At 45.7% G+C, this 27,268-nt stretch overlaps 1 protein-coding gene across 1 annotated transcript in view; it reads left to right on the forward strand.

The window, feature by feature from the left end:
• The first annotated feature begins 953 nt into the window (after window positions 1-953).
• Window positions 954-27,268, forward strand: part of LOC111246753 (ribosomal protein S6 kinase alpha-5-like) — a 94,051-nt gene continuing 67,736 nt past the window's right edge. Inside the window, exon 1 of the mRNA XM_022796882.2 lies at window positions 954-2,421. Coding sequence (XP_022652617.1) covers window positions 2,379-2,421 — 43 coding nt within the window. The 5' untranslated portion in view covers window positions 954-2,378. The remainder of the gene's footprint in view (window positions 2,422-27,268) is intronic.

The following is a 27,268-nucleotide window of genomic DNA, read 5'->3' on the forward strand; positions in this document are numbered from 1 at the left end:
TTACCTAACTCCGCTATCCGTGTGATGTTGACAATTCACTGATCAATCTGCCGATTGTTCATCCGGCCGTTCGTCGTTCTACCGATAACTTCCAATACGCCTCTACTGTTCATTACAAGTACTACGGCGACTGATAGTGCTGTCACTACCGTTGTGATTTGTGGCCAAGCGGCCGTACTATTTGACTGTGTACGCACGTTGCTACGACTACTGCTACTCCGATTACTACCAGCATCGCACTCGGTTGCTGCGGCTGATTTCGGTCAACATCATCTGTGCTACCTTTGTGCTATCAGCCGTCGAGAGATGCTCGCCTGATCTGGTCCAATTGCCTCCCACTCGCATAGAGAAGGAGAGACACACAGCTGATGGTCCTCGCTCCGGAGCAGGCACAGTTGGGACTTGGCGGGTACGAGAAGGCCACTTACCACGACCACCTCAACAGCCACAAATACGGCAACCAGATTTGTTACGTGGTGCCATCGAGCGCATCAGCTCTGCTGCGACGGCAACGACGACGCCAGGGGCAGAACAGATTACAGGTCTATCCCTGATAAAGGGCAATGCTATTTGTATTCGATGAGCAACGAGCTGTTGCATTTCGACAGCCACAGGCAAAGAGAGAAAATGAGTGAAAGAACAGAGGGCGCCAAACGGAAAAATAAAGCGAAAAAAAGACATAGAATTTGAATAGAGTGGGGTCCTGATTGCAATTCTATTGCTGTTATATTCGACTATTGCCACTCGTAGTACAACTAAAACTACTTCATTCAATTCGGATAGAATTGCAGACAAAGGCGCCGACGACAACCTTGACGTGACGGCGTGACTGTGTTGCTCTAAGAAGTCTCTATCTATAAGGAGACTGATAAGTAAATATATATATTTATGTGTATATATATATATATATATATATATATATATGTACATATATATAAATACGTATATCTATACGAACTATTTGACAAGTACTCCAATAAAAGTGTTAGCAACTTCAAGTATTTCTACACAGTTAACTGCTGTAATTCTGCGCCGAGGGAACTCAGAAAAAAATAACCAAACCGTATATATGAGATCCAATCGTCAGATAGCGAATCGATCGAATCATTCAGTATGGCAAAGTGGTAAATAACCAAGTTACCGTCAATTTTTCTAGTTTTCATTAAGTTGGTAGTTGTTAGTGTTAGTCGTCGTGTGTCATTGATGCTGCAGCCGTCTGGTGGAAGTTAATAGGAAACAGCTGACGTCCTGACCCGGACGCTTGCACGGTTACGGCAACGAAACGAACGAATCACTATCGGCATTATCATAACGGCGATGGTACAACAACGGTGGCAGATGGAGAACAACAACTAAAAGTTTTGAACAGAACGAGAAAGCAGACTAAATGGTCGGTAGAAGAGGGTCGTCAGATCGAAATCGTTCTTAAATACTAGATTTACTATTACGCCAGCAATGATGACGAACCATTTTGTTTATCGATAGCGGAAGTTGCAGGTCAACAACTTAATCAGTAGTTGACCTAATCGTTATTTTTTGTGATCCGATGGCTTTCGTTTCACAAACGTTATACACGGTAAAGCAGTAGGAAGAGAGACGCTTATCCAAAAAGCTTAGTCTCAGAATCTATAGGACATGCTATAAGAGAGAATACTGTTATCCTGACGTAATTCTAAAAACAACGGTGTGCTAAGCAAGAACAAAGGAATGTGCCTAAATTAATCGTATTTAAGGCTGTCTCCTATATTTTCTTCGGTGAAAGAAAAACTACGTTTAGTGCATTTTCTGCACTTCTTATGCATCCCATGGTCATCGTCCAGTTATCTGCCTAGGGTTTGCGCATCCAACGTCGACTTTAGGAACAACAACAACAACATCGTAAGGCTCTGATCATTGTTGATTGGTAGTGTCAACCTAGAACGCTACCACATAGAACGCTACCAACAAAGTTTTTTCTGAACTTGACGCGCTGGATGGATCTTGCCAAAACGGGAAAAATATCTCAACGGCCACGGCCGCATTCTAATGCAACGGAATAGAAAGTGAATCTTGAAGGTTAGTGGCAGTTCGAAATGTTAACGATCGCATGATGGGCTGAAAGATTTGGGCGATCTTGTAGTGCTCTCGTGAGGACAGAAGCGAGCACTGGAGTCATGATTTCCCAATCGAAATTTTCGAAGACCATCTTCCCTCGTCCGATTGACTCTCGCGAGTCATAGAGCAATACATAAGGGATCATTTTTAACGGACCTTTCTCAACATTCAACAGTCCAGCTGTTCGGCTGTAAGAAATCAGCCGTACAGCAGTTGCGCGGTTGTGAGGCCATCGGACATTACAATTACCCCACCCCGTGCAGCAACAGTGACCTCCGTTCACGATGCGGGTCGAAGCTCAGTGGATTCAACAGTACGGCACCACCGGTAAGTTGATTAAACAGAAATGACTAATAAGAAAATAGTTGGGATGGTGGTCTGTAGGGCAGAAACATCAAGATACTGGCAAAGTCCAATGCATGTTCTCTATCCACGGGACTGTGCGATAGCAGGAAAATTAATCAGCTTATCAATTGAATTCGACGGGAGATAGCTCAAAAGTTAACTTGAATAAGCTGTTCTTGCTTTTTCTGTTCTTCGTCTTCGTCATTAACTTCACTAAGAAATTTCGATCGTTGCCGTCTCTCAGTGCACTCCTCCAGCTGGACAAAATGCGCTACCTCTACTAGCCGTAGCATCGTATTGTAGAATACCTAGGCAGAAGGTAAGGTGTACTATTAGTACGCCAGCAGACGGTAACGTACACTATGTATGGTGGCGACGCGGCCGTCTGTTTGCTCGTGTTGTCCTGAGTTTGTTAGCGCGCACTCGTTCGTCCATTTTTCCACAGTGCCAGGCGAAATGGCCTGTTCTGATCCTTCGTTCTGCCGTTGTTTCCTTACCTGTAGATACAATGTTTGCGCTACTGCACTTGAAGGAAGCACGCGTCAGTTTCGGCTGTGGCCAGCGGTATCAGCCATCGTCTCTACTGCCTCCTTTGTTGCTTGCAACGTATTATGACGGCGATGATGGTCTTGATGCTGATGTTGGTTATGACGGCGACGACAAGGGTGATGATAATGACGATGGCCTTCATCGATGACGTCGACAAGGTTTCACAAGTGCCGGCACTTTTCAAGCGCGATAGTACCTTCTCGTTGCTGCTGCTGCTGCGGTTGTTGTTTGGCGACCCCGCGCGGCCAATGACTGTTACAATTAGAATAACAGTTGGTCATACTAATGCTGTTTCTGCTACTGTCGACAACCAAGAATAAACGAAAAATCATCTGTAGCGCTATACAGGGTTATGACTATCAATCAGCCAGCAACCCATTGTAACCCAATGGGTCAATGCTGCATTATGGCTAGGAAAGTAGCTTTGCTTTGAAAGTTAAAATTGTGTCCATTTTTTTTTTTATCTAGTCGCTAATTCTGCATCCGAACGCTATCGTCACCAATAGATCTTGATCACACGTTTACACCGATAAAAATCGTTTGATACCATATACACATATGATAGAGTAGCAGTATGATTTGTATGTAATACTGTATAGTATGGTGATCGCTATTATATGTATATCGCACGCGATTGAATTAGTCCTAAAGTAAATTGCTAAGGCTGTGCCGGCATCAGACGAAAGCTCGCTTGTCTTGCCATCAGAGGGTAAGCACTGTATAAGTACTAGTGTCCTCCAACAACACGCATTGGTGTCTAAAATCCAATTTACACTCGAGTAAGATCAGGCGAGCTGGCATGGTTGGAAGGCTTTAAAAGCTACAATATTCGTCATCGGTATCGATAAACGTATGTACCCGTAGCGTACGCCTGCTATGACCCGAATCGACACGAGTTAACGAGAGCCCAACGGAGCAGATCAGTACTCCAAAAAAAGTTGCATGAAAACCATAGAAGCAAACCTATTTCTCGTAAACGAATTCTATTGGCCAACCACACACACGATGAAGGTGGTCAGCAGTCTGCCGCTTGTTTCTACAAGTGAATCCTAAATCGGATCCTCTCTCGTTTGCGTCATATTTGTCGTGCGTTTTTTTTTTATAATATACTTACAGCTGAGGAGCGGGTTATTGTTGGCTAATTAGTGACTGCGCTGAACCATGACCTTTGCCCCCTATCTGGAATGTATACTATTCTATTAGTGCCGATCACTGGTGATACTGCTGTTTTTTTCCCTAATTTATACATTTTGTTAGCTAGTGTTGACGGCACCACGGGATGGCGACGTACGCAGTGATGGGAAAATCTCGTCGCGATATTTTAACTACGTGTCTTCGAATCGTAATTAAAACCGCTAATAGAATAACAACAGACCTACGGCAACAAAATTCGACTGCGTGCAGTGACTTGCGTCATATTGAAGGCTGGAGGTCGCTGTCTTTCAACGTGATGCGAGCATGCTCTCTGCCATTCAAAGCCATCAACTGCTTCATATATTGAGAGCATCTGTAGAAGCCAGATTTCGCTAACTCCGCGATTAAGTCCGTATAACGGCAAATGTCCAGCGGCTGAAATTGCTGCGCTCAGTATTTTCATTCGTACGTAAACGTTTCAATGACTATAGCTACCCGTCGTGTAACGAAAGGTCCAAGTGTTATACGCTGAACTAATTAAGTCAGCAGCCGAAGTTAATCAATGAATGTAGCATATTTAGTTTTACCTGTGCCAAGCAATTTCGGCCTAATCATTATAGCAAAAGGGGAAATGTTTTGTGCTCAACAGACTCGCTCTAACGACTGTCGTTCAGTATTATTACGTATCCAAGTGTATTCGAGATTAATGTCATCTGTAAACATAAATAACTTTACGTACATCATACAACAATCGACTCTCTCTCTCTCTATACACATGTAAAAATTGCACGAAGACCTGCATGAAGTATAATACTCACGTGCACCTCATATTATGGGAACAATTCTGGGGCATCCCTTCCAGTTAGTCTCTATGGCCGGCTGTTTTTCGTTTTTTGAAGAACCCCTGACTGGTTGTGAAAAGCAGAGTCGACGGCAGTTCGCTTTAGCGGCGCTGTCGGTAACGCCTCGTTCGTCGAACAGGGTCTTCGTTTTTAACACTTCCGCGTTCCTTGAGGTGCTCATATTGCTTGACTTCCCCCTTTACTCTGCTTACAGTTCAGCGTAGCTTAGCTATCCAGCTGCGCGGAGCGTATTCCATTGACATTTAGTCGGTAGTCAACGACAGAGCTATAACGTGGTGATGCTGACATCCTATAGACGGTCGTTCAACAACAGCCACGGGACAGCTGGCAACTGCGCAGGCACCGTCATTCCCGTCAGTGGTGCAGGCAGCAGGAGCCGAAGCGCAAGCGAAGCTAAATCAGCGACGGAGACACACGCCAGGACAAAGCGAAGCCCTCGAACCTCGCTTCACCCCACCTTCACTCCGCTGCCGCCACTAGCCGCCGCCACGCGTTGCCAGCCCGACCGCCCGCGGACCTCACCGCAAGCTAGCGAGTACCGCAAAAGCTGCTACTAGAGGGCGGCGCGATCGTGCTACGCGCGCGGTTAATCGCAGCCAAAGTCACCGCCAACGTGGCTCACGTGCAAGCGATACGTATGGCGGAGCGTGAATTAGTCGGGAAGCTGCAAGTCTAAATTGTATATACCGTAGCACATACGATACGGCACCACGCTAGACAACAAGTATTATATTTCATTATTAATAACAAAATAGAGTTTCAAAGACTCTTAGAGAATTGGAGCTAGCTAAGGCGTGGCGGCAGCTTTATCGTCGGCACGCTCCTCGCTTGCGACACTCGTGATCATTCATAAAATAAGTGTACTCCAATGTCCTTTCGCCGCTAAACTTTGAAATCGTTCTGGTGGTATGTAGTGCCATTTTAGATTGAAATACCCGTGACCAGAGCATGTTTGCAGACATACGTGCATGTGCAAATTATTTTGCCCAACACTCGGCGTTTCCTGCTTCTCTGTATAAACAGCTATACCTAGGTAAACCTGCCTCTGTAGACGAAAGCCGCTGCGTACGGCTGGCATCTTCTGATGCGACCGTCGGGACAAACGGCGTCTTACGCCTGAGCAGTTGCAATGGTTCGCTATAATACCTTCTTGACAGGCTCTAGGTATTCACCGTCAAGCAATATTTGAGCTAAATAAATTGGATAGGAGAAACTGTGCGGAAGCTAACGCTACTACCCTGTCGCTCTGACTGTTGATCATGATTTAATGTTAGCAGCGTTCAATACCTGGCATTTAAGTCTGCCACAAGCGCCACCATTAAGCGTTACCTGTCTAACTAACTGTTAGATCTCAGATGATTCTCTTTTTTCTGGCGTTAACCTCTTTGTTCTGTTCATCTTCGCCCCAGATTCATTTCTGATCAGACTATATGCAGATCAGCTAGTCCGACGTACCGAATGCTAATAAGTGTGCTTCGTTACGTTAGGGGTTTCCTATTAATTACCAGCCACCGATTTCTAACTATTACATTGACAGAGTGACACGGCGCGTGATCAACGCAAAGATAACGCTACATTTCGGCTCGTCATCGTATCTCCCGTACATACTTTACGAAATGTTGTGCTAAATTAAGTAAGTAAACATAAACTGTTGTAAATTACCGGTAGTAATATAACATTACAAGCAATAAAATCTAGTTTGCCATGAAGTAACAGGCAGCATAAACCGAGGCGTAAAAATGGCGATTTTACTGGTGAAAATGTTTTAATTTTCTTTTGTTATATGCACATGTATCTCATGCCGCATAAGAATCACCAGGGGAACGTGCAAAGCAGAGGGGGAAACGCGGCGTCGATTGTGTGTCGCATGGACTCCTTCGAACTATCGAACCGGGGGTAATCATTATAGCATCGATATTAACATTGAGCAAGTGAACCTAATCTTCAACACTAACAGCGCTATACAGCCATTCAAGCACAAAAAATTTCGCGAACCCCGCCGTACTCCCCAAACTACCCCTATAAACCATCAAAAGCTGCTGTTATTAAAGTTCGGCCTTCTATCGGTGTAAGTTCTTCTCTGCGGACCATGTGTGCTACGAAACTCCGCTTTTTCCATTGCTATTCCAAACCAATTCCGTTACTATTTTCTCGCAACGCTATGCACTTGCTGTCGATATCCCGTCACGACTTTCGTATTATACTATATTTTTTTTTTGTCAACTTTTATTAGTTAATTCGCACGCCTAAATCCAGAGACCTGATTTTTGGCACATAGCGTCACACACACATATCTTTGTAGAATTGTAGACATACACATGGTTCTAACAAAAAGTAGCAGCGTTGAGAACTACTACGCTGTAGACAGATATATATATATATATACGTATACATGGTGAGTGTCTACCGACAGAGACATAACTAGCTGAATCTGATTGGCTTTACTTCTATCTGGTGTGCCATTTTAACGACTGTTCAATCTTTAAGCTTGCCTTTTGCAGGCTGATTTTTTTCATGACCACGTATACATAACTCTCAATTAGTATTTCTGAGACTATGATGGTAGAAAAGACGAAGTAAGGTCTTTTGGTCATAACGGACAAGGCTTCATAGCGAATTTTGAATCTTTCAAACATTCTCTTCCAAGTCAACGCTAGGTCACTTTTTGCCACTGAACTTATCGCCGATGTAAGTAAACAATATCGTTCAGGGCTCTGAAACGAATAGGACATCTGTGGTGTGTAAGACAAAATGAGCAATTGTGCACGGTTCGTAATTAATTGGCTATTCTGAGTAAATCGCCGGCATAACGTCTAGCCATGTTCCAATCGACACGAGCGATTGATAGCAAGCACGCCAATAAATAACTATAGATACACGGTAAACGGCGTCAAAAGCATCTTCACAATTCCTTCGTTGCCCTTCTATTTCAAATTTATACGCGCGAATGTACGCTATCATATTATACGTTGGATCGGCAATGTACCGTAGAAACAACAAGGCGTGCTTTCCCAACGCTGCTTATTAACTTATACGTAGACAGGAGCTATTTGAGGGTATCGACGTGCTCGCAAACGTGTCAGCCTGCGGGAAGTACTAGGACGGATCGAGCAGCATGTGATGCTTACGCACTATATGCCGTTGATAAAATCGTTAAATTTTATTACGACATATATAATTAAAGTAGTACGATCGTTAGTGGTGTGATAAATTAGTTAGTTGGAAAAAGCTCTACAAATATGCCATGAAAACACTGTGTATCAATACTGACGGATGGGATCGCTGCTGGCAAAAAGATATTTACCATTGGCCTTATTACCCGGATATCGTGTTTTGCGACCCTCTCGCATTATAGCGGTATCGAACTAATAATCATGCCCGTTCTAGAATACCATCTGGCATCGACGAGTCTGTGTCAGCACAAACAAAGGTCTTCGCAGGCCAAAACGCAGCTGCCCTGGCTATCGTGACATAGAACTTACTGAATCTCGATGACTCAATGAAACTAGACACGCATAATTCACATAATTTTTTTGTCCACTGCTGTAAACCCCACTTATTTTTTTCTAGTCCACCGTCTCTAGGTTTAACCATAGATATGTCCCAGACGAGTGACGTTTCTCGATCGTTCGGCCTTTAGCGCAACTGTAATACTTGTATTCTTCCACAATTTAATTTTCTGTAGTCGCCAACGCTGTGTGCTAGTGCTTTACGTAGTGATGCCATGTGCTATCGCGCACTCTGCAGAAGGTGGCTTCATTCTACCGAATTAGGTATTCCCTATTGCCCCACAAAGCACTGCCCCGCCCTACCATACGGCGGCGACCCTGCAACAGCCGAAGCTGTGCATACGCCATATGTTGTGCTGTGAAAAGGTAATCTTACAATAAACGTGAAAATATAGGTTAGCAGTCGTCATTCGTCATTACGATCTTCAAGTGCTTCGAGAAGGGGCCGTTTGCCCCGCAGACCGCCTTTCTCTAGACCGATTGACACTTTCTGGTTATTTCTAAGCACAGACTAGACCTGGCGGCACTGGCAGAGTTGATATTGTTGATGGTGTACTTGCGCTATGTTAGTTGTCATGCCTTTACCACTGGAGCTGTTGCCTTTGCTAAAGCTATTCGAAGTCTGGTTGACGCGGCTCTTGCTGTACGTAACCCATTCATTCGCTCACAGTTCTCACAGTGGCGCACTGCTTGCTACAGCGCGTTAGGTAAAAATCAGTTAGTCGGCAATACATCGGCTAGGTGCGCGCACTACCGATGGACGGTGCGTTGAAGTGAGCGACGAGGTGCGGAGACAAGTAAGCATCGTTCCGCTTACGTGTGTGTATGTGTGGCATATTGCTAGCTGTTCGTGTCTGTTACTGGTGAGCGTCAGCCACCGCATGAGCAAATAAATGGGCGAACAAGGTTAGCGCTGCACGATTCCGTGCATAACTAGCGTGCGCGCACACGTTCTAGAGGCTTGCCTTGACAGCTACTTTACTATTGCCGTTGCCACTACTACCTGTCACAGAACTGATTGTCGCCGTGATGTCCACGTGTTGCTAACGGTAGCAACGGCAGTCATAACAGCGGTAGTTCCAGCCAAAGAATTAACATGAGAGCTGTGTACTTATAACGACAGTAGAACGGTCGCGTTCACTGCGAGAAGTGTCCGCCAGCTACGGCAACAGCGGCGGCCGCGACGACGACCGCAGCAGTGCGTAAACCAGCTGAGTAAGGTGGAGTGTCAAGGAGATGGTGCAGTGGGGACGAAGCGACAAAGCTTCTATCGGCCCGCCGTATCACTGTGTCCAGGATTTCAAGCGAAAGATCGCCCCCTTTTCTCCCTTCCCAGTCTCCCCATTTTCCATTCCTGTGGCACCGTAGTCGTCATTGTCACTACAAGCTGATACAGCTGCTGAATAAAGGGCTCTTGACGATGGTTTTGCTAAGGCTGTTGCTTCTGTAGCTGTATCTGGTAGTAATTCATTTTCTCCTCTATCTCCCATACCTCGTTGCTTGCCCGATTTCTTTCTAAATCTGGCTTTAAGCTCTGTCAACGAACGAAACGACGAAGCTGCGACGTTCGTGTTCGACCCATCGGGTCGGGGCTGGGTGGCTGACGGCCATAGCTGCACACTAATATGTTGCCAATGCCGAACCATTCCCGAGGCTACCATTACAAACACATTTCCTTTTGTTTAGCTCTCGCTGGATTCGTTTGCTTGGGTCGGTCTCGCCGGAAAAGCACCGTAATAGCAATGTTTTTTCGCATAGCGCTAAACTTCCTTATACTTCAGGCCCGATTCTAGCGGTGACGGTCCTTAAACGAAACACAAGGTTGGGGCCCCTCTATATTATCGTGCTATTCCTTTGTATATTTGTACATTATGGCATTAGATGAGCCCAATAACGATACTTTTTTGCGTTATTTCTCTATTCTTTAAAATAATGATGAGAAATGATGAACAAACCAAGCTAGAAATTGCTGATAAATCCATTGTCACACCACTAGTCAAAAACTTTTTATTGCCATTTATCGAATATACATATATATATATATATATATATATATATATATATATAGAAAGAGAGGTGGAAAAAGTAAGACATTTCTGCTTCTACCGTTTTCTTGTCGATATACGAGAGAGACAGTTATACATAAAATACGTTTTAAACTCAGCAGTGTCTCGTCGTTTGTTATTGTTTGTTCTCTGTTAAGCTCCGGAATCTGCGCAATAACGCGTCCAGAAAAAAACGTGCCGAAGAATCCTGACTCAATCCATATTTTTTCTCTTTTTATATTCAAGAAACTTACCCGACTACTACGACAACAGACGCGACTGCAGCTGCAGTCGCCATCTTTGTTAACTACTCTATTCTATGGTTCAATCCGCGTGGTAACTGTAACTAACTATTCGCCTAACGTGTTAATTGGAAAAGGCAAGACCGGATCACAGATAAATCCACGTGAAGCAGCGACTGTTACGAGGATTACTATAGCTGGTCAGCGGCCGTCTTGAGTTTGTTGTGCTCGTTCGTTGACCTATAGAGTTCCTTGAGTTTCTCTGGCTGCCTGGAAACTTCCACGCAAGTAGAATAGTCGACGCCGATTTAACTATTTTTTAACCCCCTTTTTTTTCTCTTGCTTTGACAATCTTTGCCTGGGCATCTGATCCCTGGTTCGTTAGAATTCACGACATACCCTCAGCTAACAGCTTACGCCAATGCAGAAATTGCCTCCGTCGCCGTCGTTACCATCGACAGCATCGTCTGCTTGTATCAGACAAACCAAACGGTCAGGTCGAATGACAAAGCGAGTGAAGCCGTGAGACCAGACTGCGTCTGTAGCCAGATCGGGACTTACTTGATCGATCAATCGATCTTGAGTCCCGCGGTACACGTGGAATGATCTCATGACATACGACCAGTATTCATTCGCTAACGCGATACTCTTTTGCGAGATAGGCAGAAAAATTGCCGCGGTAACCTAGTCACAATTGTAATAATCATCAGCATATCTGGTCGGGTCACTTTCCGTTATCCCCACGTCTCTAGTAACGAGATATATATTTACGTACACTAGCGGCGAGCAAGGGAGGCGCAAAGGCCCCTAGCAACAAGAAAATGGCGGGCTTTTAATGGCGGACAGCGGTAGATTTTCTTGTTGATCACGATTCTGTTGCACTCGAAAACAACGTGTAGTATATGGGTGACCTTGTCCTTTGCCGCTTACTGCATCGATTATGACTCAATTACGTCATCGAAGCAGTGGCTTCGACTTTCGTTGTTATCAAAGCTGCTACGCCACCAAAACGTAAACACCGCGTTTTCTGAACAATCATCGTCCCATTCAAATGCACACAATCTCAAGGGGGAGGTAGGGACTGGACAGAGGTTAAAAAATGATCTGCTCCTATTGTTCGTCGACGCAAATTGTCCCTTTACAATGAAAATGAAGTAATTGTTGCTGATGATGACACTCGATTGTGATAAAACAACGAACAAGGGCCGTACCAGAAATGCTTGTCGACCAGGACCAGTCGAACCATTTGGTGGACCCGTCTGACTTTGAATAACCCTCTAACAAATGCCTAGTCATTTTTAGGGGGGTGGGGGGCAGTGCGATAAATTTGTTATATCTGTGCTGACTTCCATCAACGGACCTCGCATTGTTGGGCTAATAAGAAGGTACTCGTTCCCAGCGGACTCATAATCAGTCAAGGTCAATAGCAGATCAAAAAGGCAGCATAACGTTGTCTTCCTTAGAACAACTTGACGAAACACCGTGTGCAAGAGGCTATCCATAGGCAAATTCTAACCACCGCCTGTTAACGAACAGTTGTGAAAATTCCACATATACTAGTAAAACACACTGCAGACGCCTTCTCTATCCAGAATATCGCGTACCTTCAAGCGCCTCAGCGCTATGGCAAGCAAATATTATTTAGATCATCCCTCCTTTCGCCTCAGGGGGCAGGAACGTAAGACGTTCCCCTTTTACTCGACCGCCAAGCACGCACAACGCCCCCTACAGTGATTTCGACTGCGTGAGAAGGTCTGCGCCTCGGAAGGCTTCTTAGGTAGCCTTCCATACTAGTCCGAACAAACGAATTCCGAGCTACCTCCGTCCGCGACCCCTGCTTACTCGATAAGCCGCCTGCTTTTGTTGGTCCAGCTTAGTCTTTGAGGTCTAGCTTTTATTAGTGGTCCATGTTTATAATCGTGGGTGTTGCTATTCTTTTTCTGAACAACAGCAAGAAGCAGACGCAGCCGAGTGCTTCATTGTCTGTGCCTGCTACTCATTTGATGACAAGCGAACTGTTTCGCGCTTCTTTTGATTCTTCCCTCACATCGTCCGTCTCCTACGGCATCTTCGCTCTTTGTTCGTCTTCATTAGACCCAGCCACGTGTCAAGGCCGTCACCACAGCATCGTTCAACCGTCGCCGTCGGGGCTCAGTGACGGCAAACTAGTCAAAATGGCGAAGAAGAGCCCCCCGCCCGGTCCCGCTTTGCCTGATCGGCTGTCCATTGGTCGGTCGTCCGGGCCATTGCGAGCTTGTCAGGGTCACCATTTCGGCATCTCGCCATCGACAAAGCAAGCTAGGGCTGCAAAGCACAAGCTGAACGCAGCTTTGTTGCAATTTTCGCTGTACATCTGCACCGCCCCGCGTCTCATAGAAATATATACCAACTGCGATCGGAGCGTAGTGTGTCGGCGTTGTAGTAATTGTTGTGGCTGTTCCACGTTTGTTATAAATTCTGCCACACCGCTCTCTTCGACATGGCGTTGGTGTACGAAGGGCTCTTGGCGCGTCTCGAACCTTTCTCCACTCGTTTCGTAGCAGTGTTCATCGAAAACAAACCTGCGCCTTGAACCTCACGATAGGGAGAGAGTGAGGCACGGGCAGCGCGATGACCTACTTTCGGTTAAAGCCGCTGACAATCGGCGGAGAGCGATGCCGAGCGCCCGCCTGCCTGTTTCCTCTAGTCGAGTTAAGGCTACGAGACCGTAGGCCAGGGTCTGCATCTATCCTGCCACGGCTGCTGCTGGTCAGGATCGTGCAATCCTGAGACGAGAGGCCAGATAACACGTTGTACTAGGAAACATCCCAACAGATCAAGCGCGCAAAAGGCCTACAGAATAATAGATTTCCTGGTTTGCTTGCACGTTTTCTCGCTTCCTCTATCATTTGCCCGCTCACTCGTGCCAGGCCTACCCCCAGGAGGAGGAAACAGCAGTTAGGGTGGCGGCAGCAGGCTTCTACTACCAGTCAGTAGTTGCCGGCGTTGCTGACCTCACCCACGGCCTTCGGTTGAACAGCGTCCGAATGAAAGGAAGGGAGAACAGCTGAGGGAGCCTGCGAGCATAAACCGCATTTTCCGACAAATAGGGAGAAGGGGGCAAACTTGGCCGAAGGTCATTGTGGGCACACCTAATGCATTGTAACACTAACACACATATACGATAGCCGTGTTATCATACGCGTCCGTTTGGCATCCGACACGACTTCAGCTGGTTTGTTATTTGAGCAAACCATACATACCCCCTTTACATACACATGCAAACAAATATGCTTAGACGCAACTCAAATAGAGGACAGAGTGGCACTGCTTGAATGACTTGTAGATGCTCATACAAGCAAAATGTCCGTGCTGCTAAGTAAAGAAAAACTGTTCCTTCATTATTTTACGTAATTACATATACAGGTCCGATGTGGTAGCTTTCGGAGAACTCGTTTGTTGCTTTCTTCGCAGAACTCCAAACAGATTCGCCCCCAGTCACTGCTACTAGTTGCCTGAGACCGGTAGCGGGCAGTGGGGGCCGGGGTCGGCTGTAATAGCCGTGTTGTTTTCTCATCAGAGTCACCCCATGACTACTGCTTAGCATGAACACACATAATAACGTCACAATCTTCTAGAATCCTGTACGGGTATTGTGAACGAGCGTATACTATATGTATATATAGCCATACAGCAGAAGTACTTCTGCTGCGCCGGCACCTCCGATCATGCAACATTATGAACTTTTTGCGTAAGCCATGGACTGGTTACTACCGGTTAGTTGCACTGTGGAGCCAGTGTCTCGTTCAATTGCTGCGCACGCGCAGAAGCTGTAAGTTTAACCTCGAAAACATGCTAAGAAATGCCCTCTAGGGCTGCTTGCACAAGTCTTTTCGACGCTTTGTGCGCACGCAGCGCATAATCAGCGATTGAACTTTGTTAGCTGGTAATGATTGCCGTATAGTTAACTATATTGCAACATCTTTATAGATATAAAAAAAAAAAGTGGAGAGAAGGCAACGATAGCAAACTGACCGGTACTGCACTTTTCCCCCTCAGCATTGGAGATAAACGATTTTGCTCAGCTTTCAATGACGATATAGGCCTCATGAGTAAAATCCGGCTCTGAGATCAACCGAAAATTATTTGTCAACAATGAGACAAATGATTCTCAATTAAAATATGCCTCAGTTCGTTTAAATCAGCCCCAAATATATAATGAACGCGCTTTAGACACCTATTTCTGGGATGTTTCTCTGTGTAGCTGCTACGATGAGGGGCGCTTGCGTTAGCTATAGATGTACTTGACATCGCTAACTTGAACAAGGCACCTCAACACTACTAAGAGAAGCCATGCGAGTCTTAGGACAACAAGGACATACAGAATTATTAATTCGCTGCAAAAGTATACGATGCGCTCGAACTGACTCATCGTCTGTTCAGCCTACTGCGCAAGACAGCGGCTTGGAACAAATCCTTTTCCAAGAGCTCCTGCCGATAACGCTGTGCTTCGGATCGTGTGTTCCGTTTGTCCACATCTCTGCTTGTGCTGACCATGCGGCAATACTCAACAGTGGTACGAATGCAAAGAGCGGCCCGGGCTGTTAGGATTCGTTGGTCGGTAGACGAGTCACTCGCTCGTCGCTGACGAAGAAATAAGGTCTCCGCTTCCTCTCTTTCCGTTCCCTATATTGCTCTGTCTTGCGATAACAACCGTTGATCGATTTAGGCGTAGAGCACACGAATTTTCGGTTCCACCGTAACCAGCGTACAACCTTGCCACTACTGAAGCTACCTATCGCTGCTGTATGATGAATACAGTGTAACCTATGGCGTGACTGCAGCATACCTCACTCTAACGTTGTCCTTATCGTTATGATGTATAGCATGCTGCGGTCGTAAGGAGTCGTGCGCACGTTTTGTTTTCCCCTCTGACGTATGTGCATGTATTTGGCTAGGCGATTGTGATACTGATAATTAGGTGGATGAAGAAACAAACGGGGACCCAAGGAAACATCGGCAGAAGCAGCGGCTGCTATAAGGCGTGCTACGACAGCGCCCCACCGAACGGACCCGACAGTGCCCTGCTGCCTGGCGCGGCAAGCGCTGGGCTTCCCCGGAAGTATTCTCTGTTGCATGAAGGGAGAGGACAGTCGACGACGCGCTCGCCACCGTTACCTTCTCCTCGTCTGGATGACGTCTAACTCGTTTTGTTTACACTCTCGATAGCAACAGGAGAACCCACGTTGCCTGCCCCGCCGCCGCTGTCGCCACCTCTCAACTTGATACTACTGGCAATTGTCACACTGGCTTTGCTTTTGCTATTGGTTCCTACATATAATGATTATTATCGAAGTTTCTGAAACCCCCGAGCAACAATCAGCGCATTGAATGAATAGGATCTACTCTGCCATTCTTTGATCTCGGCGGTATAACAGAGGTTGACGTCATCTGACGTTGTCGTCATCCGCGCAACTCAGCTTACCGACAAAATAGGCATCCGTCGGACGACAGCATTGTTCTTTTGTACGACTTTTCAACCGCTGGCCAGTATAATTCAGAGGGCCTATGGAGACGTCAGGGAAACGTCACGAGCTGTTTCGTTGAACATCTTGCCTTTCAATCATTACCTTTTGCCCATGTCGACCATAAGATAGACAGAGGGATAGACGAAAGAATAAACGTCTCAGGATATACAAATGGAATGATCCAGGGCCATTCCCTGAATTACGCGGCAGAATATCTGCAGTTTTCTTGGGAAGGAGGACGAGCGCACTGTCGCTGTGTAAGCAGTGTCGCTTTTTCATGCTCTTTGTGGAACTCCGTCATCTGAAGCAGCTGGGCTTCCCCATAGAGCCACTTCGAGCCCTTTCCCTTTCTCGCGCGACGTTACGGGCAACGTAATCGTCGTTTCCAGGAAAAAAAGTAGACCATTGGCCGGAGAGGGTGGACTTCAAGGGGAGAGACAGAACAAGCACCATTTGCTTGTGAAGCCATGTGGAGAAAGCTGTGCTGCCTAGCCGGAAGGAGGATACAGGGGGGCTGGCAAGATAAGGGGAAACGGACTACTGCTAGGGCGTACGTCAACGAATATCTTAATTTCTTGTTGAAACGCATACATCCATGAATCCGTTATTTTTCTCGTATACAAACGAGTACACGTTAGACCTTTATACTAAAGCTAACTAGATTTACGGGTCTTCCTCTTGACGCCGAGAAAGTTTTCCCATTGAAATCAATAAAGGTTTGCTGAGCAATAAAACTTCTAGCTAATTGGTAAGGATTTTACGTGGCATCGGTAAGGCTTTCATAGCAAAAGTGAACGAAATTAACCAACTGGTACTTTTGCTGGTTAATCCGTAATAGACCTCGAACATATGAGCTGTACCTGAACTGAATCTCTATTTGGCTAAAAAGTTCACATTTAGATACCACCATGACAGCAAAAAAAATCCTATCAATCTAGATAAAACAGAAACTAGAACAATTGTCGCTGCCAACTCCAGTTCATCGCATCTCACCACCTCAAAATATAAACAATGGTGTCTCCATCAATCATACATTTTGTCTGATTTACCTGTAGTTTACCTGTATTTAAAATCTATTTATATATTTTATACCTATTATTTTGTTGCTAACTCAGCTCGTGTTGTGGCCTGTTCCCTACGAGGAAAGGAAATCCTTGTGTCTAAAGAGTTCAGTCGTTATCAATTTGTTTTTCATTATTGTCTGCATATAATAACTCAGGCCAAACTTTATGCTCTGTCCGGTGCTTTCCTGAAAATGATAAACAATATACAGCGTCGTCCTTTCAAACTGGCTGGCAAATGGCTAATAGATCTGTTCTTAAAATGTGCTTGTAGCAAACACGTATGCTCTGTGCTTAGGGCTGTGTGTTTGTCCTTGTCTAGGTGTGCTTGGTCATAAGAAGTTGGCGCGTTAGAACCGGCGACAACATTGCGTCTCCTGTGTTTCTGATGTGTGCGCTTTCCCATGGAGGCAGCAGCAGCAGCAGCATCGTCGCTCAATGACAACTGCTGACACTGGCGTGAGTAGATGACGCTGGCTGCGGTGGCAGTAATGATGGGGCTTATGATGTCCGTGGCGGGGCCCTGAAGGACCTGGTTGCGTCAGTGGACCGCCGCACACCAGTGGCGCTGGTAACGGTGATGGTGGCGTTAGTAGCCATGAGCTGGAGGCCTTGTTCCGGTCCCAACCATGACCCTGAAGGACTTCCCGTCACACAGACCGCCGGCCGATAGACCGACCGACCAACACACATAGACGCCTCAGCATCGCCGCGATGACAGCTTCGTCGTCAGGCGTAGCAATGATGGACGTTTCAGCTGCAGGCCGCATCAGAAGTATTCGCTTTGAATTATAATTGCCAAGCAACTGATGTGTGCTAGTTCGTCGGCTCGCTCTCACACAAATGCTATATCGGGAGACGAAGAGTCTGTCTGCTATATAGCCTCGCCTACCTCGGATAATTCACCAGCAGAAGCAATGGCGAGCAGCGACCGCGCGATTGAATCAGCCAAACGGCATCGTCGGAGCAATAGCGATAGCAGCAGCGACAACAGTCAACCGATATAACCGCCGCTTCGATTGATAGGGTTGAACTGTGCGGTGTTATATGATATTAAATGAACAGACAGATGTGGCCTGCACACAGAAAAAACGATAAACGGACGTACAGCAAGAAAGGCACCCCAAGACATTACGTTTGCTAGCTAATAGCAGGAGCAGCCACATCGCGTTCACTTGGCTACGATGCAAGGCCTCAGACTGCGCGACGCTGCTTCTTCTGCAGTACCATGCTAGCCCTATTACTATAGTAGCAACAACTTTGACAATATCTGCCTGGCGCTCCTTCTCATAGCGATTGTAGTCAAAGATGTAGCTTCCTTAGGGGTTCTGTAGCGCCAAGCCTTACTCGTCGTAGTTGTCGTCACCGCCGCCTATAATGTAGCAGTTCTGCTAGATGGGGCCAAGGCCGTTCTTACCTTTAGCTACTTACTAGAATATAGCAGCTCTTGCGAGAAACGTAATGCCCGATGACGGTAGCGGCAACAGCAGCTGCATTGTAGGCTACTGCTGTTCGTGCCGCCGCTGCTGTTATCAACAGCTATAGCAAGTACTATTTTTGCTAGGATAGATGTATTATCAGTACGACTACGTCTAGTTTTCTGCAAATCTCAAGACACAGGAAAGCTGCGAGCGGCATCACGCACCGACACGCTGATAGCACGCACACAAAACACAAACCACTAGCCGTGAATGACAGGCAAGCGAACTAACGGATCTTCGTGCCGAGGCCACTCGCAATAACGCTTGTAGATCTGACAATTCGAACCGCAGTTGACTCCGGCGCAGCTGTTACCAGTAGAGCCAGAAGCAATCGAGTAGAAGCGATTTGAAGTGTGGCATCGGAACAATGAGGTGAACGGTTATAAGGCTCTTTTGTGCGGTGTTCGTATGAGACACACCTTAGAGCGAATGGCGACAGCTTCAAAAACAGAACTACAATGAAGTTACAGATGGAGAACGTTACTGGGTTGACGATAGCTTCGTTTGTGATAAGTTCCCTCGTCCATTCATTGTTTGGTTGGCTAGCTCGAGTAATTCTTTTTCCTAATATGACGTATGAATTTAGCGTACGTGTTTGACCGTGCAGTACTTCATTGTCAGTACACCAGCTGATAAACCAAGGCCGATGGACGTCTGATGTCATGCATAGGTGGAAGATTGGTTTTTTACATGAGGAAGACAGATTGACTAGCCGCATCAATGACGTGGAAAGAGTAATTGTTACCGCATTTGTTTTCATCATGGTGCATCATGAGCATTGTTGATATGCCTTAGATGGAAACAGAACAAAAAAAAATAGACAAGCTAATTTTACCAATTGCCCGCTTTTTATAAACAGTTCACACAGAACGCCATACGGGTGAGTGGGCAACGACAAATGCCACTGGGCATTGAGACAAGCAATGCTGAGCAATCGGTCCAACGAGACGCTTAAATAGGTTGTTGATGCCACTTCCGCGTTTGCGCACAGGAATTAGGCAGTCGTAGTGTATCTTGTTCCCCATGTTCCTTAAAGCTATCATAGAACTCAAGCACACGCTGTTTCATGTATAGCCTGTTGGAGACAACTGTACAGACTACGACGTAAAACAGATTTCATTTTTTCTCTGTAGACGTTACGCATCTTCACAGGTTTATGCAGCAGTTTAAAATATGGTAAATCAATTTCGGAGTGAGGGGAGCGAGAATCGATGGGCACTCTTACTAGAGGTCCCCTGTACAATTCATCGTGATACGTATAGATTCAGTTAAATTCTGAAAAACCGAAGTTTTTCTAGTTTGGCCCTTGTCCAGGTAAAGCTACCGCAGGTGATGTTGGTGGCAAAGACACCTGCCGTTTACATCCTGCAGTTCGCGTTTTCCTGTCTCATTCCGTTTCATGACGTTGTCCGCCCTCCTTGATATCTGTAGATGCCCTATGCCGACGCTGCTTTCTTTGCTACGCTGCCGGATGCTCCCAGGCCACATGCATCTACTAAGCCACTTGCCACAGTATGCCATGCCATTAATGGTGGCAGACAAAATGGCGAGGCAGAAAGAGCTGTAGTATGTGCGACAGTAAGCATGCGCTGGCCTAGCTAGTGTTGGTAGCTGGGGGCTGCCAAACGGAACAAAACCTCTTTCAGCAACAGTGTTCGGTGCCATTGAACAGCGACATCAAAAAAGTCACATACACGAATAGAAACGTAGACGCAATAAGTCAAACATTAAAGACGACAGATCGCTTTAGGACATTTTTGTATCAGTAGCGCTGTTCGCTTACCAATAGGACACGAAAAGAGCTTTTTCTTTCTGGGCCCAAAAACAAATACGCAAAAAACAACGCTTTCCCGGCAATTGGCACTGATTGAAAAGCAGTTTTAGGATTTCTACTAGCGACAGTGTTGGCGGCGACACTCGACGTTATTCGTTGCTACGACGGCAAACTTATGTATATAACACATACAACAAACGGGCTGTCTAGACATCCGGAAAACACAATTGAATCTTTGGTAAACTGTTGGACCGCCCTGCACGCACCGTTATTCCTACGGTAGTTTTTGAGCGTTCCCGCCCCAGCAGCCGAAGAGGGGCAGCCCAGTTTCGTTCAGTTCAGTCTGCTTCTCGGTTCCGCCAAGCGCGTTCCTTTCAGTTCTGTTCAGTTCAGTGGTCGTGGGCAGCTTGAGGGCAGGCTATCTTCTCAATAGCGTCATAAATGTTTCTTTACACTTTCTGAAGATGATGACGACGTGCACATAGTCACAACGGCGGTAGTAGCGAGCTGACTCGCTTGTGATTGCGTTTAATTGCAATGGTTTTGACTGGACGTCGTTCCCCTCTTACCGGCTGCTGCGTGCTATCATCATAGTATGTATCTATCTACGTGCGTGTCTCTATGTGTGTGCGTCTCTGTGCGTGTGCTTGCAAGGTTCACAGCGCTATAGCGATCACGTAGCCCTGCTGTTAGCTTTGCTTGAGCTACATATGGTTGCGTGTATGGCGTTAGACTGTCAGCGAATGAGCGAGCTGCGCGCCATAGTTGTGGCAGCGGCTCTGTCGGGCAAAAGAACATCGACCAGTCTGCTGCGCTCGGTCTTGCGTTGCGCCACCGCTTTAGTGGGTCACTGGAGCGCCAAGTGGGTCAGAGTAGCCGAACAGCCGGGAGCAGCGACGGGAGCAGATTTCTGTTCAAGCTCTCCACCGACTCGTCGAGACGCTATGACGGTAACGACGACGAAAGAGACGATGCTGAACAACAACAACAACAACAACAACGGTGACGAGGACGACGACGTACAGCTAAACGTCTCTACGTAAAAATCAAACCCACAGTCTTCGCTGATGTTAATATTGCCGTTAACGGGTCGTCCATGCTCCTGTTGAGGCTTATTAGAAAGGGTAGGATCTGCTACAGTTTTCGAAGCGTCGAATAACGAAAGAATGCAATGGAAACGGTACGCGCGCCTATGAAAAAGATCGGACCATGGCAGGGGAGAAAAATAGCACCGAAAGAGGAAAAAGGCACTGATAAGGATAATGAAGAAACAGTAGCGGATTAACGGTGTTTGACAACAGCCACATTGGCGTAGTTATGCTTTTATTGCAAAGTAATTGTATTAGAAACACAAATAGTTCTAGTGGTCGTCGCATCATGGTTTTCGTGGATATTAAACTAACACCGAGGACGATATCGGAAAGGGGGAACGCGACTGCAGCAACAGCCGAGCGTGAGGAATTTGTCCGGAATCAGGCTTTCCCGGGCCTAGTACTGCTGCCGCCGTTCGGTTCTAATACGATCCGCCGAGCTTGCGCAACGAGGGCAGGTAGCGACACAACGAATTGTTAATTCTTTTTTGCCCGTTTTCTATTCGGGTTTCGATTCTTCACTAATACCGCCGACTGGGTCCAACAAAAAAGAGTCAAAAGATCTGTTCGCGTTCGCTTTTTCTATTTTCGATGTTCTATTGTATTATGTGGCAAAGCGGCTACTGTCTAGTTGGCATTCAAAGGATAAAAAAAAGACGAAATATAACAAAGTGAACATAAAAAAAGTGCAAAACGTGTGTCAATCCTTTAGTTGGTGCAAATTTCTTTAATCCTTCGTAGATGTATGCATAAATATACGATATATATATATATATATATATATATATTGCTATCCGTTAGCAAGTCATCGTCAAAAAATACTAAACCGGGGCTGACTTAAAGATAATGTTTAGGAATATATTTACTCATATCGGGATCGTGCACCGTCCACCACTAACTAATACGGTAATTATCTAAATATACGACGATAGAATAAAACGATTAATTTAGCTCTGGCTAATTTTGGATTGGAAATTTTAATTTATATGTACAGCTTAACATCGCATGGTTGCAACAGTTGTAATTGTCAATTACGGAAGATATCCTGTACATATGGCTGTTGGGCTAGTATTTTCATCGATCTTCAATTCTAGGTACTTTATCACTAATTGATCTTTTTTTTCATTCTTCTTTTTTCAAGTAAGTTACTCTGCTAGTTCACAATAGTGGTTCACCAAGTTCTTGTGTCGGTATCGTTCGATGTAACGATTTGCATTTTAACCAGCGTCTCGACACGTCGACGTAAGCGAACCAAATTAAAATATCAGACAATAAAAGCCGACATCAAGTTTATTGTGTAACATGTCTGTTCTTGCGATACTTTCCTGTGGTAAGCCTCTACGGCTCTGCTTGCCTGGAACTTCGGTCTATGGTACACACAAATTGTGCCATAGGAATCCGTCCATATCTATAACTAGACCACCATATGGAAGTATCGAAGACAAGCAGGCACTAGAACATTATGGCGCACAACGACGATGTGCGTCACCATTTACGAGATATTATTCGTAAAGAAAGGCTCCAAGCTAAAAATTACCACATGCAGACGCAGGCGTCTTATACTTTTCTCTCCCCCGCACCTTTCTTTCTTTCTTTCAGTTGTAGAATTTTCCAGATGCTTGTCCAGCGAGCGAAAGCCAAATGTGTCAGGTACTGAGAGGCCATTTTTTTTTAATATCAATTTTTTGTAGTTTAAAAATTCACAGCTTTTTCCTTGCCTCACGGTCTCCTACGATATTCATCCCCTCTTCTGGCTGACAACATTTGGCGACAGCGGGCAAAAAGGAAAGAAAATGGAGGCTTTCAGGGCAGACATCGTATGGCTCTTGTGGCAGATCCCCATTCAACACAGTCCATAGCCAGCTGCGAGCAGATGGGCTTATACGCAGAACAAGCGGCTGGCGCAAGCCATCGTAATACGGCGAGAAGTGACCAAGCAATGAAGCACCTAAATAAAATAATCAAACCAGCAGAGTCATTGATACAACCTGTGGACCAGGGTAATCTAGCCGAAAAGCGCAGATCAAAATGAAGCAGCAATACATAGCTACCTATATACCTATCCGTTATCCCGTATCGGCCTTACCACTGGGACGGGCAGTCAGTCAATTAGTCAGTCAGGAATGCCTACTAGCTGCGTTCTTGTATAGATGCTGTGGCTATCTCGCCATCGATCATATACCAGCCTCGCTCGTGTGTACGGATATTTCTTACGTAACGTCGCCACGCCAGCACAGCCATTGGCCGAAGCACCGTTTGTACACCGCTGTGTTTGGAAGAACACGAAACCGCAATGGCTGTTGCGTTCTGATGCGGTCACGCTGCTCTTTAACGTTTTCGAAAATCATGGGGTAGCATCAGCCGTGACGGCAGTAGCTGCAGCCCTCGTAAACGCGTCCCTATATGCAATCCAAGCATTGCAAGATATTCGTAGAAAACCAACAGCAACTAGAGCCGTTGTCACCAGAAGAAAAGGAAGAACAAATGAGGGGCAAGCAAGGGGGCGATGTTTGCCTTTATCATCATTGTATGATCGTCTACCGCTTGTTAATGCTTTGGGGAAAAAGTGCAAACTGTCACCTATGCGAAGGGAGAACAAGAACGTAATAGTATTAATAGCTAATCATCATTTATATAATTTTCGATGATAACCGGTGGACTGTGTGCAATGTGCAGCATATGCTATATGTAATATTCAAGAGAATACGTGATAGGTGCTCCAGTGGAGTGTTAGATCCGTATTAGTTTCAACATTTAATATGGTCAACACAGCATTGACAGCTTCTGATTAGAGAGGGTCAATGTTATTGAATGAACAGGATGTTCTACCGAGCTACAAAGTCTAATCATGGCTCCGCACAGCTAAGAAGAGCGCGCGTCGATTCAAAACACAGAGGAAAAAATGATCTGAATAGTCAATGCGGGTTACGTATCTGTTCGTCATCGAATTATCTATACCTTTATACATGCACTGCGCTGTCGAACAGAACGAACGTGGTCCGAGAGAACTAACTGGAATATGGCGTTATCGTTGGGCAAAACAGTGCATTATATATTATACATGTAGCAATTTACCTATTTTGAAATTAGTGTTTCTACTGCGATTATTGCAGCTTGGCTACGACTGAAGTAGGTACTGTTGCTTCGGCGAATACACGAAGCCCCTCTTTTTCCTTCAAATTCCACAGGTTACAGATGTGCCCCCAATACGAAAACACGCCGCTAGACATTACTCAGCAGGGTGCCTAAGTCCGTGCTATATTTGAACTAGATAATGTAATAATAACACCATTATAGTGCTCTATCGCTCTGCTCTGATTTTGATCTGCGGCAGGTAACTTGTTACTAGGCTACATTGCGTTTTAGAACCGCTAAATACAGCAGCTAGAAAAAAAAAAAGTCAAGACGGCCAAATGTGGCGCATTGGAGTTTTATAAATTTATGCTGCTACTAAAGAGAAAACTATTCTTTATTGCATTAGTAAAACACATAAGTTACGTTAACTGTGATAATATTAAATTAGCTAAATGAGCAGTTTAAAAAACAACTATATCTATGGATACGTTGAAGCCGATTACCGCTACTGGATTAAGACTAGGGTGTGCGGGGTAAACAGGCCTAGATAAACATATCCTAAAGTGTACCTTAACTGTTTAGACGTCCGGATGTTATGCAACAGCCACAAAAAAGTGCTATCACATAATATATTATTTCGCATACAGCTGTAGCCTCAAGACATCCAATACGCTGTGTGTGTTTGCTTAGCAGGTTATGCGTGTAAGTGAATGCCTTTGAACACTGCTAATAGCTGAACGGTCAAAGACTTTGTTAGTATTAACCCGTATTAGGCCAGCCACTAGGCACGGGCGTGTCGGGAGGAAAGGTTGCGGATCATTTCTTACGACTCAGTCACTCTTACAACGACAATCACTTAGGAAGCGTTTTACCGCCTGAGGCCTAAGTGTACTTGCCCTTCTGTCCAAAATCCGTATGATGCATATATTCCCATATCCGTGTATGTAGTATGAGACTGGTTAGTTGTCAGCCCTTCAAAAAACGAGCCAAAATGTCTGTATGATCTAACTACACTCGGCCAGCTTGATACTCCTCTGGGAAACTCTTCTCCGTTCCGACTAAGCGAGAGTCTGATGAGGTCAACTGCTCTATCTATGGTCAATATTTCCATCAACGAGACCAACGAACGAGGCCGGAACGAGGCTGGAAAACTTTGCTGTACACGAACAAACATGCTACGCCTATGGCTACGTCTGCTTTTGCTGCCATTATGATGTTCTAGTGTCTAGTATTGTAGCTAGAGCTATATTTCTTCGAGAGCTTTGCTTCTTTTTGCCGACGTAAAAAAGACGGTTAAAATTACCCAACGGGCTCCGCCCCGGTTCGCATGTCTCCCTTGGGCCACTGGCGCTTGTTGTCCATGTCCACTTTTTCCTGTTGTTTCTCAGTCAGATAGTGCTCTTGAGGTCACCACTCCGCTCACGGTCACGTGGGTGGGAGGCCCCACTGCACCAACGAGAATATCGGCCTGCCAGCTATGCACTGTTAATACTATCTAACCAGGGGGCGAGAGCAGCTCTCTTTCTCTCGTTTTCCTCGACCCTGTCGCTATCCTAACCACGACAGCAGTGCGCTAGCGCGTTGGTCAACCCCACAATGTTCTACCCATCTTTATTTTCGCCAGCAGGGTCAAACGACGGCCCAAAGAGTTGACAGTGTTAATCTCAGTCTGTGTGTAGCATGTGCATTGTGATCGTCGTCGTCGTCGTCGTCGTCATTGTCAGAGTCATTATCGCAAGAAAATGAAAGCATTCCGTCTTTTCTTCCTTGTTCCTTGCCTCCGAAACAGGTTTCTGTGACTTGGGCTGGTGGGTTATAGCGTAGCGCTGAAGTACCGCTTGAATACTTGTATTCTACTAACAGATTAGTGCTATTCTACGATACTGAAGGTGTTTAGGGGGTGTTAGATGATGTCGATTGTATTACACATGGCCAGAAACTAACTCTAAAGTTCTAACCTTTCATCGACGCTATTTTAGTTATACGATGTGGGCCTTGAGTAACGGGCTTTCGTGATTAGCAGAGTCGCTCGTTGTAGGGCAATCGGAGGCGAAACAGCAGCAGCAGTCGCCATCACGCCTACAGATACATCACTTACTACTGCAGGAGTTTCGTTGGTGACTTGACAATATGGTAGTGCATCTGTGCGACGCACTGGGACCCTCTGCCCGGTCCAGAGCTTTATATCGGTTGATGTTAAACTGTTTGTGCGCAGTAGTATTGCCCAGTAGATTCTGTTGATCGAATATCTTGCTGGACGGTAACTATACTGTAATAACGACGGTAAAGTAACGTACGTGTGGCAAATGAAAAAGAAACTTACTCTTTCACACTTTCTATGTTGTTAATCCCACAGACCGCTGGGCACTTCTGTACAACAAACGGCCATTTTCATTTAGCGCACGATAGATAACTGCCGATACAGGCAGCGCATAGATACGGCACCACGCAGACAACCCGTCGAACAGCAACAATTTTTTGTTGACTGGAGACATTAT

This window comes from Varroa destructor, unplaced genomic scaffold (genome assembly GCF_002443255.2).
Source record: "Varroa destructor unplaced genomic scaffold, Vdes_3.0 BEIS01000003.1, whole genome shotgun sequence".
In the NCBI taxonomy this organism is placed as follows: Eukaryota; Metazoa; Arthropoda; class Arachnida; order Mesostigmata; family Varroidae; genus Varroa; species Varroa destructor.